Source organism: Sceloporus occidentalis, unplaced genomic scaffold, assembly GCF_023333645.1.
Source record: "Sceloporus occidentalis isolate IW3139 unplaced genomic scaffold, rSceOcc1.0.p SCAF_5, whole genome shotgun sequence".
Classification (NCBI taxonomy): Eukaryota; Metazoa; Chordata; class Lepidosauria; order Squamata; family Phrynosomatidae; genus Sceloporus; species Sceloporus occidentalis.
Window position 1 is genome coordinate 94129805 of NW_028316985.1, and position 18576 is coordinate 94148380.

General features: G+C 41.1%; 1 protein-coding gene across 5 annotated transcripts in view; it reads left to right on the top strand.

The window, feature by feature from the left end:
* PROM1 (prominin 1) overlaps window positions 1-18576 on the top strand; it is a 107835-nt gene that overhangs the window by 49360 nt on the left and 39899 nt on the right. For 3 of the 5 annotated variants that reach the window (XM_089524763.1, XM_089524767.1, XM_089524765.1), the window contains exons 4-8: window positions 4081-4107; window positions 8164-8369; window positions 13930-14050; window positions 15614-15677; window positions 17486-17575. In XM_089524763.1, the coding sequence (XP_089380889.1) occupies window positions 4081-4107; window positions 8164-8369; window positions 13930-14050; window positions 15614-15677; window positions 17486-17575 (508 nt within the window). The remainder of the gene's footprint in view (window positions 1-4080; window positions 4108-8163; window positions 8370-13929; window positions 14051-15613; window positions 15678-17485; window positions 17576-18576) is intronic. The other 2 variants (XM_089524764.1, XM_089524766.1) reach the window with 1 other exon arrangement.

The window sequence follows — 18576 nt, forward strand, 5'->3', positions numbered from 1 at the left end:
GCATCAGCCACTGCTAAGCCTCGGAGGAGGTGTGTGGTGGTCATGGGGGACTCCTTGCTGAGAGGTACTGAACCAGTGGTTTTTGGGCCTGATAAGATGTCTCGGGAGGTGTGCTGCCTCCCCGGAGCAAAGATCCGTGATGTGACAGAGAGGCTAACAAGACTTGTCAAGCCTACTGACTGTTACTCCTTTCTTTTGGTTCATGTGGGAACCAATGATACTGCAAGGCACAGCCTTCAGAATATCATAAGGGATTATGAGGCTTTGGGAAGGAAGTTGAAAGAGATGGATGCACAGGTTGTCATCTCATCCCTTCTCCCAGTCGAAGGTCATGGTCCAGGAAGGGAGAGGAAAACAGCAGAGGTGAATAACTGGCTCCGCAGATGGTGCTGCCAAGAATGATTTGGATTTTTTTTATTATGGTCTGAGGTTCCATGAGGAGAGACTTCTGGCAAGGGATGGCTTGCATCTCACACCCATTGGCAGAAACGTTTTTGCCAATAGTCTCAAAAATTTGATCAGGAGGGCTTTAAACTGAGTTATGTGGGGGAGGGAGATAGTATTCTGGAAGGCAAAAGGGCTGGAGAAATAAATGTTCCTTGAAAAGTGAGATACTGAAGGAAAAGTTTCAAACAGTTCCAGTGAGGAAGCAAAATGGGAGATGTCTGAAGAAACCAAGATAGATGACTATGGAACTTTCAACCGAGCTAAATTTTAAACGGAACATGTATAAGAAATGGGGAAATCAACAAAGAGGAATTCAAACAAATAATGAGTACATGTAGGGGTAAAGTCAGAAAAGCTAAAGCACAGAATAAACTCAGGCTTGCTAGAGAGGTTAGGAACAACAAAAAGGACTTTTTTGGATATGTCCACAGCAAAAAGAAGAAGGAAATGGTAGGGCCACTGCATGGAGAAGATGGCAAAATGCTAACAGGGGACAGAGAAAAGGCAGAATTACTCAACACCTTCTTTGCTTCAGTCTTCTCAGAAAAGGCAAAGGGTGCTCAACTTGAGGATCATGGAGCAGAGGACAGAATAGTGGAATTTCAGCACAGAATAAGTAAAGAGATAGTACAGGAATACCTAGTTAATCTAAATGAATATGTCTCCAGGACCAGATGAACTACATCCAAGGTTATTAAAAGAACTGGCAAATATAATATCGGAACCATTGGCAATAATGTTTGAAAACTCCTGGAGAACAGGAGAAGTCCCAGCAGACTGGAAGAGGGCAAACATTGTCCCCATCTTCAAAAAGGGGAAAAAAGAGGATCCCAACAATTATCGTCCAGTTAGTCTGACATCTATACCTGGAAAGATTCTTGAGCAGATCATTAAACAGAGAGTCTGTGAACATCTTGAAAGCAATGCCGTAATCACAAAAAGTCAACACGGGTTTCAGAGAAAGTAGTCATGCCAGAGAAATCTAATCTCTTTTTTTGATAAAATTACCAGCTTGGTAGATGAAGGAAATGCTGTGGATATAGTATATCTTGATTTCAGGAAGCCCTTCGACAGGATTTCCCATGACATTCTTGCAAACAAGCTGGTAAAATCAATTTCAATATGTATTCATTTATATATAAAAAAATTTGAACACTTCCAAGAATCTGACGTCGAAGGCTTTTATGGCTGCTATCCATAGCTTTTGTGGGTTTTTCAGGCTTTGTGGCCAAGAATCTGTTTCAGCCTTCCCCAACTGGTCCCTTCCAAATGTGTTGGGTTACATCTTCCACCATTCTCAGATAGCATGAGAGGGATTGTAGTCCATCATATCTAGAGGATACCAAGTAGGGGATAGCTGATCAGTATAGTGCAAACAATGTTTTGTATAGTATAGACAATGACTGGCATTATTGTTAGGTTTTCAAAAAATAAACTTTTGAAAAGCAAGTACTCTTAATTATCCAGAATATGTTAAATCCATTTAGTTACAAGAAGTAATAAGACTGTAGGAAAGGTTGCAACTAGGTTCAGGATGATAAACACCAAACCATGGTTTGGCATGTTCAGAGCAAGCCGTCAAGGAGCCTCTTTCTCCCAAACTCCCCTTTCTGTTCCTTCCTTTAAGGTAGGTAGATGCCTTAGCATTCTGTTCAGAAATTGTTTGGGTCCTTTATTATCACATAAAACCTTACAAATAGCATGCTCACTATGTGAAGCAATAACTTGAAGGGCCCTTCCCCACCTACTACTCATATCTACATTTTGTATATATTCCCAAGTCATTCACCACGGGGAGATCCATGTCCTTCCTCTAAAGGGTGACATGTTTGTTTTCCTTGAGCCGACTGGCAGCACATTTCAGTTTCTTGTGAGGAGGGGGAAGAGGGGTCCTTAAGCCAATCTCATAATTGTTAGAGCACTGTAGCTGCCATTGGCCCGTTACAGACTTGGGCCGCTGCCGGTTGCAGCGCAGAGGAGTCGCAGCAGCCAAACCGCGCGACTCCTCCGCGCTGCAAAGAAGGAGCACGAAAATCGCGCTCCTTCTGGTAACCCGGAAGAGATGCCACAAGTGCCAAAGCACGCACTGACAGCGTCACTTCCAGGCTGCGACGTGTGGACGCAGAGCATCCGCTATGTCAAAATGGCGGCGGCCGTGTGGAACGGCCACCGCCATTTGTTACGGACTCTGTCCGTAATAGGGTAAGGGGCGTCTGGAAGAGATGCCTTTTTTTCAAAATGGGACGTCCTAAGGACATCCCTTATGGCGGTGTGTAACGCGCCATTGTCTCCCTTCTTCATGGCGAGCTTTTTGTGGGGGAATATGTACAGCACATTTATTCCTTGATCCAGGGCAGGTTTGCAAGAATGTCCTAGACTAAATATAGATAGTCTATCCTACATTTGTGAAGAATAGAACAGTTGGCCCGTGACCTTGGGCAGGAAAAACTAGAGAAAAACAAAAGCAGCATCTTTTAAACATTTGAGGAGTCTACAGTCTTACTTCTAAAGCCCCCAAACCTCTAAATGCAATGAATGGAAATCAGCTAGCAATTGATGGAGCTCTTGAAACCACAAGAAGTAAAGAAGTGCTGCTGCCCAGCGTGGGATTTCCCCACTTCAGTTCTGCCTGTAAGAATTCAAGCATGACATCTTGTGTAGATGATAATTGCTACTTCAAAATCCCATTCTGCCTCTACTTTGCCACCTTTCCTTGTTTGAAATGATTTCCTACTTCTTGCCTGGTTTAACACAAATAATAAAAGGAAGGAATCCTCACTGTATCTGAGGAGATGAGTTATAACAAAGGCCATTTGTAACTTCTGAACCAACACTGTGACCTGTGTCAATTTGCAAAATGGATCACTACATCAATCCCATAAAGTTTCTTTTAGTTCTTCTCTTGTCAATAGAACCATATCTTTACTAAACAAGTAGAGGCTTGTTTTTTTTAGGTAGCTTAAGAGTTAGTATACAGTAGGGAAGAGCAATAAACAATTTAGGTCTGTCCCCATGGGAGTGAAGGCTACACTTTATTTGAGCATGTATGAATAACACTTTCAAGGACTTGAGGCTTGGTTTATGGCTCTTTTTGACACAGCTGCTTCAACTGAATCCCACAGGGAGCTCAGCTCCCTAGAGGGGTGCATCTTTAAACTTGGTAAATAAACTTATGAAGTGTGATTTTCTGTATAGTCCATCAGTTATAAACAACTTCCACCTGGGATGATTCTGCCCCACCTACTAAGATTTTCAGTGAACGATATAGTGGAAAATATTGCATTAAGCAGTCCAAACAGAAGTAATAGAGGAACTAAGAAATGCAGTCTGTGCTACAAGTTGGATCTCTTTCTTTTTCTTGTCAGAACTAAGATACACAGAAAATAGAAACTGAGTAGCCAGATAAATCCTAGGACATTTAAGTTTAAATTGCAAGGTGCCTCTGAAACTAACTGAACTGTGTCTTGTCAATATTTGATGTGCTTAACTATTTGCTGCCCTTATCAATTGTTTTTAGTTTTGTGGTGTCATAAACATTGTCACTGGTTGCTTTTGTTTATTGCTCACCTGCCTTCTTTTTATGCATGCTGCCTGTGTATCACACACACTTTCCATCTGCCTTGACTTCCACAGCCAGAAAATGTTGTCCTGACTTTGCAGGTAAAACCTCTTGTTGCATCTGATGCACACTATTTGGATAGCAGTAATAACTAACCAATAACCACATGCTTCAATTGCCTTTTCTTCTTCCCCCCCTCCTACCCCAATTATGACTTCATATAGTGATGATTCCTTCTAAAAATTATTTGGGTTTCTTACAGAATTATTAGTTTAGTTTGTAACAACTAGATCATTGTGATTTTTTTAAAAGAAAAACCTATTTCCTTTTGTCTAACAAAAGTACTTAACTTTGCTTGAAACTGTAATTAGGTCACTTGATGTAAATGACTTGTGTATTGCAGTAGTTTGTACTTGGAGCTATTTTCATTCAGGAATTGGTGGAATTTTGAGGCAGATTCACTGAGAGCAGAATTAGAGCATGATGAGATGTAGCTGGTGAGAAACTGGCTTGTAACTGGCCTTGGAGGAAAATGCCTGACAGCTATCCTCTCTCTGCCCTGGTAATCGGCTGGTATTCTTAAATGTGTAGTAGCAGTGGTAGAAAAGCCAAGTAACATATAGAATATCCATAAACTTAATGTTTTTCAAGTTAGAACATTACAGAAGTTTATCCAGTAGGCATGAAAGACAAAGAACAATGGGATGCATAACCAGCAGTTCAGATATTGAAATATTGCATTGCTTTTTTAGCATTCTCATAAATGACTGTTGCTGTATATGCATATGAATTCACGCTGGCCCTGCAGGTGTTTCTTTCTTTGTGTGGGACAACAACTAACAGCTGAAAAGCCTATGGTGTCTCTCACACTGTACAATTATAGCAATTGGATATTACTATAATTGCCATGGCTGCATCCTATGGTATCCTTGAATTTGTAGTTTTATGTGCTATTTAGAATTCTTCAGAGTGTTGTGTCATGCTCTCAAACTACAAATTCCAGGATTCCGTGGTGGTTCATGTGGGTATCAGGACAATACAACTGTGCTGTGTGAAAGAGACCCAAGAGTATGTCTAGTCTAGCCCCTTGTTTCTACCTGTGGCCAGCCAGGTACTTCTGTAAAGTCTATAGCAGGAACTGCATTCTTTTACTCTTCATTGCTGAGCAATAAGCAAATTGCCTTGAAGGATTTATTTGGCTGTACTGGTTTGTAGTCACTGATAAACACACCATCCCTGAACTTTTCTAATCCCCTTATTAAAAGCAATCTGAGCCAGTAGTGTGTACCTTGCCACTGTACCATGTAATGCCAAATTCCATAACTCAACTATACATTAGCAAGAGTGTTTTCACTTCTGTTCTTAAGTTGCTGCCCACATGTTTAGCAGTAGTAATAGCAAGTACATTTCTATACTGCTTATCAGTGAACTAAGCACTCCCTAAGCGGTTTACAATGTGTAACCCCAACAAGCTAGGTACTCATTTTAACAACCTACAGAAAGATGCAAGGCTGACTGGACCTTGGAGCCCCTATGATAGAACTCACAACGTTGTGGAGAGGGAACTGCAGAGGCTAGTTCCATGTTAGTACACGCATTTAACCACTGCACCACCAGGGCTCCCTACAAATTTCAAGGGTGGTCTTGACTTCTTCCTATCTGTCCTTATTTGCACAAGAATTACACATTAGTGTTTTGTTGCAGGGACTCTACTTATCTTCTCTCGTAGTTGCTGTAGGTATATGCTAGTTCTTAGTCCTAGGAGCCCTGGTGGCGCAGTGGTTAAATGCCTGTACTGCAGCCATTTACTCAAAACCACAAGGTTGCGAGTTCAAAACCAGAAAAAGGGCCCAAGCTCGACTCAGGCTTGCATCCTTCCGAGGTCGCTAAAATGAGTACCCAGACTGTTGGGGGCAAATTAGCTTACTTGCTAATTAGCTTACTTGCTGTTCACCGCTATGATCTTTGGAATAGCGGTATATAAATAAAACAAATTATTAATTATTATTATTAAACTGTAGCATTCCATGACACTGTGAGAGCTCTTTTTCTCTTCATATTAGAGATGGGTAAATATATTTCAACTACAGTTCCCATCAGCTCTAGCTACAGGAATGAGGATTATAGGAAATGCAGTGTGAAAATGTCTGGGGGGGGGGCAACAGTTGTCCACCTCTGCTCTACTTAGAGCTCTTTTACACCTGGCTGTGCTGTGCTAGTGTGGCTCTTGTTATCTCTGTAGCTGTGCTCATGGTGATCCTAATATAGATTTGGGAGAGAGAACAGCAGAGGCTAGTTCCATGGTAGTTCAGGAATCAACATCTATGCTTGTTCAGGAATAAGTGGATGTGTTTGAAGTTTGTTGCAATTGTGAATTCTTGGTGGTATGTCATAATAGCGCATGGTTCTCTACATGGAGTGCATGGAGCCCTTTTTCATTGTGGAGCAAATGCTCCCATATTGTTTGCAAATTAGCACTCCATGCTAATGTTCACAGGGATTTGCTCCACAGTGAGGACTGGCTTTAATAATAGAATATTCCAATGTATCAAAGGAACAACGTCATTTGTTGTTAGAAGCATTGCTAAGCATGCTTTCCAGTAGTCACTGATGAAGACTATACATTGTCTTGGTACAAATGCAGAAACAGAATATGGCTGAAATCTTATGAACACGAACCTAGGAATAAGCTCTGTTGAACACAATTGAGCTTATACATGGGTAAATGCACATAGAGTTTTGATGTAAGTTAGGCAAAATCAGACAAAACATATTTTTGCATTTTTGCATTGCAGAATTCATCTTTTTCTAGTGCAGACCTTATTTAATAGTCATTCAGTCAAGAAAATCAGTGAAAAAATGTTCTGAAGAGGAAATGTATGTTTTCTGGCAGCCTTTCCCACAGCCATAATGAAATGTAGGCCCGTTCCACACGGGCACCCTAGTACGTGCTTGGCTTGTACTAGGGTTAGGAAGGGGTGTCCTTTCCAGACGCCTCTAACCCTATTATGCGCCATGCATGTACAAAATGGCGGCGCCCATTCTACATGGGCGCCGCCATCTTGACATCACATACGCTTAGCGTCCACACATTGTGCAGCAGGAATGACGCTGTGAGTGCACCATTGGTGATTTGCGCCGTCATTTCAGCGCCGCAAAATGAACCTGCTTTTTGCGGGTTCTTTTTGCTGCGTCTGGGAATCGCGCGGTTTGTCCTCTGTGGTTCCCAGACGCAGCAACCAGTGGCGCCAGCAGAGCGCCCTTTTTGGGCGCTCTGTAAAGCACCGTAGTTGTCTTTGGAAAATGCTGTGTTAAACCAGTCATTCTCAAACTGTTTCCCTTTTGAAATGTTACCCAAAGTGGCCAACTTTTCAAAGTATAATATTGTAAAATGCCCACTTAGCAATACTTAAAACAGGGGATCAACTACTGTTTGTCTCTTCATCCTAGTAATCTTAGGGGCAATCCTAGGGACCGTCTGAAACCATCACAGCACCTGGTACAGCCTGAATGCAATGTCTGTAGTCTCTTCCCTCATTTCACTTTAAGACTGTGGCTTAATGCAAACTCCATGGCATCAACTATTCAACCTACCACCTTTTGACTAATATCTATCCCAAGAATCTTAAAAGGTTTCATACTCTTTGACTGAAATATGAATTTGAATCTTTTTTCTTACAGAGAAAATTGGTTACTTTTCTTTTTTCCCTGCAGTTGTAAAAGTGGAAGTGCATTGTTTGCTCCAGAAATGTACTTTTAAAAATACATTTTCTTGGTAGCTCCTATATATCCCAGTTAAAATTTGTTTCCCAGCATCCCACTCCTCAATTCGTCTAGTCATGGGCTTGTGCTTTTTGAACAGAGGTAATGCCTATACCCGGAATATTCCAGGCTTATTATTTTCAAGGTGAGCTGCACTGAGGAACCTTTTGCTTAGAGCTGTGCCACATCCCATAAACTGGCCATGAAAGTATGGGATCAATAGCGTATGCTGCCTCTCCACTCTGAAGATAAAGGGGTAGATGTATCAAGTGTGGTGGCCTGATTTATCAAGTTAGCATAAAGAGATTAGTTTGGTTTAGAAGCTGTACCTGTAATGTGAACCTCAGTTATAATTATAACACCTGCTCTTGCTGTTGTCTCTGTCCAAACTGCAGGCCGTTTACTATGAAATTGGTTTTATAGTCTGTGCTGCTGTGGGAATACTGTTTGTTCTATTGCTGCCTCTAGTGGGGCTCTGCTTCTGCATGTGCCGCTGCTGTGACAACTGCGGTGGGGAAATGCACCAAAGACAGAAGAAAAATGCGGAGTGTCAGCGGGGCTGCTTTGCTACAGTTCTTTTTGTTGCTGCTTTATTAATCAGGCAAGTATTGCCAGGGCGGGCGCAATGTACACTTTGCTTTGCTACACAGCCAAAGTAAGCTAAGTCCAATCTATTATTTTACTGGGGTTTTCTCTTAGACTAACAGTAATGTGCAGGCAGTCTAAGGCAGGAAAAACTTTTTCTGTGTAACTGAGCCACTCCATTTTATGTCCACAGTTCAATGTAAAATTATTCTGGAACAGTCAGAGCAAAGCTATTTGAACAGCAGTCTTGTACCACTTCAGACAGACAGCAGGAGGGGAAATAGTCCAAATACACTGCCGTTCTGTGCTTTTAGCAACATTGTATGAGAAAGAGAGGATTAGCATGGATGAATTTATGCTTTTGTGTGGGTAACTTACGAAACATTCAGTTCTTTACTTAAAGCCTATAGTCTATAGCAGTGGTGTGGTGGAACATAAGATACGTTGTGGGAAGCTGCTGATCATGCAACCTTAGCTCTTTAAAACTGTACTCAGTGCAGAAGATTTTTGTTACTTTTTATGTTTGTGTTTTCCCATTATTAAATTTACATAATTCTTCATTTTGGCTTTCACAGCTTTCATTGGCAATGGGCCATTACCATTTTCAGCTACAATTTATCTGTTTTGCTTTTGATGATGAACAAAGCAAAACATTATCTTGCTTTTTTCTTTCTAAGCTGAAGTGCACTGGTTTTGACATGTAGCAAATGTCTGTTTTTAAAGATGTAAAGATCTGCAAATTTGACCAATTACAGAAGTCTTCATGCATAATATGGTGAAGTATGATACTGTAAACATTGGTTTAAAATTCCAGTCTTTAAAGGAGAATAGTAGAGAATGACCACAGAAGATCTACACAGTTTCAACCTAGACAATGAGGAAATTGAAATAGTAAAAGAGTTCATGTACCTTGGGTCAAACATTGATCAGACTGGGTACTACAGCCAAGAAATAAGACTAAGAATGGGAAGGACAGCTATTAAAGAATTAGAAAAGATTCTAAAATGTAAAGATGAACAACTGGGCATGAAAGCTAGAATCGTACAGGCCAGTAATGTCAGTGGAAGGAGCGAGGGTGGAGACCACACTGGTGACACCCGAGAAGCGAGGTGACACCCAGTCAGCCCCTCCGCATCATCACCCCACACACTACTTCATGCCTCCCTGTGCAGCTCCAAGTCCTTCATGCATTCTGTCCCCCACATGTAGTCCTGTCCTTTTCTTAATGCACCAGGGATGGGGGGTAGTGCACATGGCTCATGGAGTAGCATGCAGGGGGCACAGCGCAGCGTAAGGGGTGATGGAGACGGACACAGGAATGCTGCTGCTTCCTGGGCCCGTCCGTTTCCAGCATACGGACAGGGAGCGTACGCCATCCAAGGGAAACCCCACCCCCTAAACCCACTGGAAGCCTCAGAACTCCTACCACCAGAAGTCCTGCCCCTGGAACTCTCACCACCAGAAGTCCTGCCCCCTGCATCGGGTGGCACCCGATGTAGGAATGCTGCTGGTACAAGCCATTGTATTCCCTGTCACCATGTAGGGTTGCAAGAGCTGGACATTGAGGGAAGTGGATAGGAGGAAAATCAATTAATTTGAGATGTGGAAAGAGTGCTGAGGATACAATGGACAGCCAAAAAGGCAAACAAATGAACAGATCAAGCCTGCAGTCTCCCTGGAAGCCAAGATGATAAAATTGAGGTTGTCATATTTTGGTCACATCATGAGAAGGAATGACTCATTGGAAAAGACAATAATGCTAGGAAAGGTGGAGGGATGTAGAAAGAGAGGAAGACCATATGCTAGATTGATAGAGTCTGTTAAGGAGGTCATGGATATGAATTTACAGGACCTAAGCAGAGCAGTGGAAGGGAAGGAGTCTTGGAGTTGTCTCATCCACAGGGTCGCCATGAGTCAGGATCAACTCAAGAGTGGTTAACAGCAACAAAAGTAAAGTGTAGATAGTGGTTTGCTGGTATATCATAGGACACTTTGGGCTACCTGGCAAACCTGCTCAGTACTGGACTGGGTGGACCTTGATAAGGAGGTAAAGAATATTTACAAATTATCTTGTTATTAGTGGCTTCCATGAATGTTTTGCTTTCTAGGATTTCTTTGAGAGAAATCATTCTTGTGCAAAAAATAAAAATAAATAAAAAGGTTTCTGAATAAAAAAGATTCTTGGGGCACAAAACAATTTTCTTTTTTTCACCTTGTTTTTGTAAAGAAAACATGAATTGCAAAATAAAAAGTAAAGTATTAGGCAAAATGTAGTAAACTTGACAATGGGGAGATTTTTTAAAAAGAAAAACATTTGCTCTTGTACACAAAAATAAAGCGAGCAAAGATTTACTGCTCTAGGCCTTGATTGAGGTTTGCAAGAACCATGGAATAATAAGAGTGCAGGTAAGTTATGCTTTAATTGTTAAGAAGTCATGAGTGTGCCATCTTGTTTTGTGAGCTGAAATCACATTGGTGAAAAGGTGAGCCAGTAAGAATGCACAGGGCTAAATCAGTCCACTTGTAATTTAGGACTCCCAACTACAGTGTAACTTAGTAGCTAGAATGCTGGGCTTGGATTGGAAAGAAATGAGTATCTGCTCAGGGGTACAAGGAAGGCTTTCTTTGGGAAAATGGGGAATGCCTGGGCTAGAATGTTGTTGGGGCACTACACTGGTTTAAAATCTTTGCACAGGAAGTGGTTTCTTAGTGCATACATAAATGTGGTAGTATGGCTCCTTGGTGTCATATAGAGAGGCAAGGGTTGCCCAGAGTTTTATGTGTAAGAGCATACATGTTTCATTTGTGAATCCCAGTGATGACGAGAGAGTGGCAAATTTTCCTGGTCTTCTGACCTGTAATCCTGTAATCTGCTAATTTGGAATTAGCATCATATTTTAAAATGTAATATATGATCCTGTTCTGACTTTTGGGGGAAGGGAACTCTATTCTATGATTCTATGATTTCATGGTATATATTGTAATTGAACAGGGGTCATTGGATTTTTCAAAGGTATATTTTAAAAAGTGTACTATCCTAATTTCTGAGAAACCAAGGCCTATGATATTCTCCTTATTAGTGACAGATAATAATAATAAAAATAATAAAAATTATTTATATCCCGTTCCTCTACAACATGCAATCGGAGCGGCTTACAAAGATTAAAAAACATACAATCCAAATCCCTCAACCCTCCCTTAAAATACAATTAAACAATATAAGAATTAAAACATACTTTAAAATAATATAATTAATAAATCGTGACTGTGGGGAGGTTGGGGTTCAACAATTAGATTTTCCTTCTAGTGACTGGGGAACTATTCAGGAAAGGCCTGCCAGAAGAGATCTGTCTTTATAGCTTTTTAAAAGCTATGTAGGGTGGTAATATGACAGATCTCGTCCGCCAGACTGTTCCACAATCTGGAAGCAATAGCTGAGAAGGTCCCCTGGGGGGTCGAGGGCAGCCTTGTTTTATAAGGCTGTAACAGATTCCTCCCAGAGGATCTAAGTGTGCAGGGATGATTATATGGAAAGAGGCGGTCTCGAAGATAGGTTGGACCCAAGCCATTTAGGGCTTTAAAGGTAATCACCAACACCTTGTACTGGGCCCAGAAACTGATAGGCAGCCAGTGGAGTGCATTGCAGAAATCAATGTTTATTTTCAGTTTTGTTTTTGTTTTGGTTTTTTTTTTTAATTATAAAATATGAAAGAGAAATAGAGCTAATAGTCTTTTAAAATGTGTTTCCTAAGGTAACTTTTCTGAGACAGCAGTCTTTGTCAAAATGAGAAATTATCAAATTAGAAGTTTTTGTAAAAATGCCTCCACGGTAACATTGAGTTACTTGCTTTTTGTATTTCGAGCACAAAGATTGAAACAAGTTGTTGCTGTAATTCAAGCCCTGACAGTGAGAAATACACTTTTTATCTGCTTTCCATTGTGAAATGCCTCACTTTTTGCAAATTGCCAAACACAGATTTATTGTTATCAAAAGCAAAGCACAGAAACATTGCTGCCCTTGTAGCTGTTAGAGAAAAAATTGGGGACTGCAAGGGAACTCCTCCCATCACTTATCCTTTCTAAATCCAATCTCTGCTTTGTGCCAAATTGCCAGTTGTAGTAGCAGCATGTGCTTAACACATTTTTATAGAAGAGTCCTTGCTGGTTGAGGTCAATTTGCATCTAGCTTTTAAAAGTTAGACTTCCACAAACTTCTGCCTTTCCCATTACATGTCCCCAAGCAAAAGTGTTGATATTCAGAGCCACATTGCTTCTGAACATGGAACTTCTGTTTATCAGGTAATAAAAGTCTAAGCCATCATGGATGATCAAGTGTGTGGGGGTGGGGGTCATTCACATGTTCATCAGTTAGCTTTAGTTTTAAAAGGTAAAGATAGTTCCTTGACACAAATATCTAGTTATATCTGACTCTAGGGGGTGGTGCTCATCTCCGTTACTAAGCAGAAGGGCCAGCATTGTCCGAGGACTGCTCTGATGGTCATGTGGCCAGCATGACTGCACTGAATGCTGTCCCTTTCCCACAGAAGTGGTACTTATTTATCTACTTGCATTTGCATGCTTTTGAACTGCTAGGTTGGCAGAAGCTGGGACTAGTGACAAGAGCTTACCCAATCATGTGGCACTTGGGCCTCAAACTGCCAACCTTCCATTCTAATCACTATGGCCGTTTGCTCCGTGCGGGAGCCGCAGCAGCCACACCGCGCGGCTCCCGCACGGACTGAAAAAGAAGCTCCAATATGGAGCTTCTTCTTGCGGCGCCTCTGTGATGTCGCGAGGCGCCAGGGGTGCATTCGCGACATCACAGATGCTGCGACACGTTCGGACGCACAGCGTCCGATACGTAAAGATGGCGCCGGCCGTGTGGAATGGCTGGCGCCATATTGTACGGACAGAGTCTGTACTAGAGCCAGGGGCGTCTAGAAGAGATGCCCCTTTTTTAAAATGGGACGTCCTGTGGACGTCCCAAGTGGCGGTTTGTAACCCGCCTAAGTCACCATATCCCTAGCTTTAGTTTACACTATGGTTAAAATTACTTCTCCATCCACTGGACTTGGTCCCTACAAGTTCCATAGGAAATTCCTGTTCCCTTTAGCTAAAGATTTTGTATTACTTGCTCATTTTGTTCCTTGTATAATTGAGAAGCTGAATTTGACTTTTTAGCAGATGTTACCAACCATCTTGTAAGTTAATTCTTGAACAACACATCTGGATAAGTGCGTGTTGAAATAATGTTGTGAATAGTTCTACACAAACTCACTAAAAAGTGTCCAAATTGTTTTGACTGTTTTTATAGAACGTTTCTCAACTTCTAGTTATGGATGCTACATTAACCCTTTCCTTACTTCTAGTTCTCTGGCACCACCTAATGTTTGTGACTCAAAGGTTATATGGAGGTATTTTCCAAATACAGAATCAGAGCTTGTTCTTTGTGTAAATGTTGATGATTTTAATCTGGCAACAAATACGATGTTTATTTTTTCACAATTAAAAATGTACTATATTTGGTAAAGTAAAATAAAATCTTTCTTTTCTTTTTCTTCCTCTTTTATCCATAGTGTTGGTGTGCTTTTTGCTTACGTTGCTAACCAACACCTCACAAGTCAAGTCAGAGGAGCAAAAAAACTGGTGAACAGTAATTTCAAAGACCTGAGGACTTTCCTAAATGATACTCCTGCGGTAAAGTGACACTTTTTTTTTTTTAAGAGAGAGAGATTTGAACTTACAGTATGAATGGAGAGGCTCAGTTCAACTGTTACTGTCTTCCAAATATGCAATACAGTATGCCTTCCACATTCATGGGAGTTAAGGGCACAAGACCCCGCAAAAGTGGAAAAACAGTGACTATGAGGGGGGAGGAGTATGTGTGTGCATTCCTCTTCCCCCTACACATGCATAACCATCCCATCATCCACCATGCTTTGGCTGGCTGAAGCAAGCTCTCGTCAGCCAAAGCAAGAGGGAAGCTGGGAGGTGTGTGTGTGCATGCATGTGCTCCTTTTCTCTCCATGCTTTGGCCAGCTGAGGGAAGCTGGCCAAAGCATGGGGGAAGGAAGAAAGGGTGTGCACATGCACTCCTCCCTCTCCCCATGCTTTGGCTGGCTGAGGCAAGCTGGCCAAAGCATAGGGGAGGAGGTTGTAGGGGTATACATGTGCCCTTTCAAGCTGCTCCTTCCCTCCTGGGCTTCCCACCTTCCAAGAGGGAGGAGAAGGAGGAATGTGCCCAGTAGTTCCTGTTGAAGAAACCAGTAACCCTGAACTATTAGCAACTCATTAACCTAAGAATCATTCTTTGGTTCATAGAAGAATGATAAGTTGCAAATGTGATGAATGATGATAAAAGCAGTCCAGGAAGTATCATGAGGGTAGGATTTCAATTTATGCAAACAAATACTTTCTCTTTAGAGAGAGAGAGAGAGTTTTTCCTTTTACTTGTATCAGTAACAGGTTATAAATACAGACACAAAACACATACAGTTGGGTTTTTGTATGGTTGATGCTGAAAATTGCTGTTGACTTTATTAGGTCAGGTAAGTCCAAAACTGCCATAAAACTGTGCTCCTGACCCCATCTCATCCAGGTTACTCAGGCCTGTTACAGACTGCCAAAATAAAGCTGCTTCGGGTCTCTTTGGAGGTATGCTATTTAAATGATGCATGGGTCCTAAGAGTCCGGAGGTCGCGCCAAAGCCACACTCCATTCCTAAGCATTGGGATGCAGCTTTGGTGCAGCTTCCAGATTCTTAGGATGCATGCATCATTTAAACAGCATACCTCCAAAGAGACCCGAAGCAGCTTTATTTTGGCAGTCTGTAACAGGCCTCAGAAAGACAATATAAGCCATAGTACTGAAAGTGGAGAAGTGCAGCATATTCCCTGCCATTAACCTGCCCACCTCCAGTGATGCTGTTGCAGTGAGCTTGGAAATCAGATGGAAAAGGAACTAGACAATTAGTGTAACAAGTTTATAGCTACCAATTACACACTCAAGGGTACTTTGGGCCCAGTGAAGAAAACAGGCTTTAGCTTAAATCTGATCATTTGTCCTGACTCATTTAATCATTGAAACTTACAGGGACAGCAATTTATCAAGTTCCCCTTCAATGGGTCTCCTCTAATTGGGACTGATTAACTGTTAGACCAGTATAGTGTGAAGGTCTTTTTGTTTGTTTTTGTTTCTTTGTTTAAGTGTTTCTGTTGTAACTTATCTTTAAATAAAGTATAAACTTTTCTTCTTTTTTAGCAAATTGATTATTTGGTTAGTCAATATAACACTACCAAGAAGAAAGCACTTGCTGATCTTAACAGTAAGTTTATTCAAGCAGATTTTCTACTGAGAATGTCAGTACTGACATACCTGAAATGTACATGCGTTCTCTCTCTGTATCTCTCTCTCTCTCTGCTAAGTAAAAATATAATGAAAACAACAAAATTGCAGGCTTTGCTCTAAAGTGGACTTATTACCAAGATCTGAAGTAAACTTCCGATTGCAATCAATAGGATTATTAAAAACAGAAAAACTTGTGTTGTTCTTATGAAACTTTGTTGGGATTGCTTAACTCATGTCATGCTTAATTTTAATTAGAAAACTATACTGCTCTCTACTTTTAAAAGCAAGGATTCTCCAAGAAGGCCTTTCAGAGGCAATTGTTCCATGTGGCTTGAAATTCATCTTTTTGAGCTCAGTATTTATGTGCACATGTGAATATTTTTGATGTGAGATAGAAAGCAGAAATCACCACTCTGGTGCATCATCCTCATCATAATAATATTTCATAGCCTGACTTTTGATGTTGGCTTTATTAGACTTACAATCAACATTTTGGAGCAAAAATCAGTTAAATGATCTGAATCCTATTAAAAGAAAGTGAGCGTGGTGTAGTGGTTTGGCTATTGGACTGTGACTCTGGAGACCAGGGTTTGATTACTTGCTTGGCCATGGAAACTCACTGGGTGACTTTGGCGTGTCACACACTCAGCCCCAGAAAACCACGTGATAGGTTCACCTTAGTGTCTTCATAAGTTGGAAACAACTTGAAGGCACACAACAACAAGAAACTATTAAAAGCATGAGAAAGTAAGGATGATTCCATCTGACACCTAAAAGTTGACAGTTGGTCACATGTGATTATGTTAATGGAGGAAGTTTCATAGTCTGGATCACACCTCATGTTTTCCATTCATATTGTAGATAAAATGGGATGATCAGTTTGGGAATCATGAAGATTAAATGAGAAAAAATAGAAGAAGTAGAGGAGGATACATGCATGAAGTCCACTCATCCACACCAATACAACATAATGTTGAAGAACATGTCTGTCACCTTGCAAATAAGGTGTCTGACTTGGATAGGATAACATAGCTGGAGAAGCATAATTCTAGAGGTTACATTTTGTATTCCATGAAATATTTGTATCCTTTAGAAGATGAAAGAAATAGCTTTCAAGAATTTTTGTCTTCCCACCTAGGCAGACAACAGGAAGGCATCAATCAGATACAAATCAATGCACACTCCTAAATTCTGTACTGAAAGAGTTCATCCTCTCTGTTCTAAAAACAACATTCCTAACACTTCCCCAACTTGTGTTCTTGAAGTAGGAGAAAAAATGTGAGCCAGAATGGTGTAGTGGTTTGTTTGTTGACCTATGGCTTTGGAGACCAGGGTTCCAATCCCTGCTCAGCTATGGAAACCCACCGGGTGACCTTGGGCAAGTCACACCCTCTCAGCCTCAGAAAAGCAAAGACAACTCCCTTCTGAAGAAATCATGCCAAGAAAGCCCTGTGATAAGGTTACCTTAGGGTCACCATAAATTGAAAATGAGTTGAAGGCATACAACAAAGTAGGAGAAAAATATAAAAGTTGCCACATATGTACAGAATTGAAACGGAAGGTTTACTTTAATATCAAAACTGCATGCCTTCAAGGAAATATCCAAAGTAGCTTTAAAAAAAATAACAGTAAACTAGAATTTAATTTTTTGCTTAAAGATGTGAGGAATTTTTGGGAGATGTTTTTGTTCAGATTTATTTATTCAAGGCGTAGCATTTTTAAAATGCCCTGTTATACTAAACGTGTGTTTGGACTTGATTTTTTTGCCTTTGCCTTTTCCAACAGATGTTGGACCAATACTTGGAAAGAGAGTCCAGGAACAGCTAGGAAGGGAGGTTCGCCCTGCACTTGATGCAGCCCTAACCATGGCAGGAGGTAAAGGGAACTTCATTCATACTGACTGCCTTCTTGCTTACTTTCCTAATTTTCTGCCAAGGCTTTTATAATATGGCTGAGTGAACAACTAATTCCACATACTCATGAGCTGTTTTAAGTCTTCATTTCCTGAACAGAAGGCCTCACTGCCAAATAGTAAATCTTTGAATTTGAAACGTACATTAAAGTATTGTTTCTATATATATTTGTCACTCCTCAGTAAAAGAGTCACAACACAACTAACAAGATAATTCTTTAAAACTTTCTACACACACACACCATTGCCTGCCCATCTTCCACTTGTTTCCTTATATTTGGTTGTGGTAGTGTGCCAAGTAAAACATTGGCTGAGGAGATTATGGGTGGGGAGGGCAAGAAAGAATTAAATATTTCACTTCCATCTGCTGTTTCCCACTGCAGAACTCGCCATAGTAATTTGGAGCTGTTTGGAGTCTTGGGTTACCAGATCCGACTCAGCCAAAACTGTATTTCCAACCACAACCTAGATCAGTGGTTCCCAACCTTCCTAATGTCGCGACCCTTTAATACAGTTCCTCATGTTGTGGTGACCCAAACCCATGAAATTATTTTCATTGCTACTTCATAACTGTAATTAAATAGGTGTTTTCCAATGGCCTTAGGCGACCCCCATGAAAGGGTCATTCGACCCCCAAAGGGGTCCCAACTCACAGGTTGGGAACCACTGATCTAGATCAAGTATAGGGAAAGTGCAACCTCTGGGCTTCATTTAGTCCCTGGGGGCACTGAATGTTCCACCCCATTGTCTTGGAGACCCCTGTAGCACCAACCCCTCCAGTTCTCAAAAAGGGCATCCAAATCGGGAAAACCCACTTATGTCTCACTAACACCCCAAACACAGCAGAAATTGGCTACATTCCAGCTGATTTTAGGAACTGAAAGGGGTGTTGTGTCAATTTTGCTTATGGTGGGAAGAGCTATGTGACCCAAGGGAATGGGGAAGGTGGGAATGGCCCCCACTA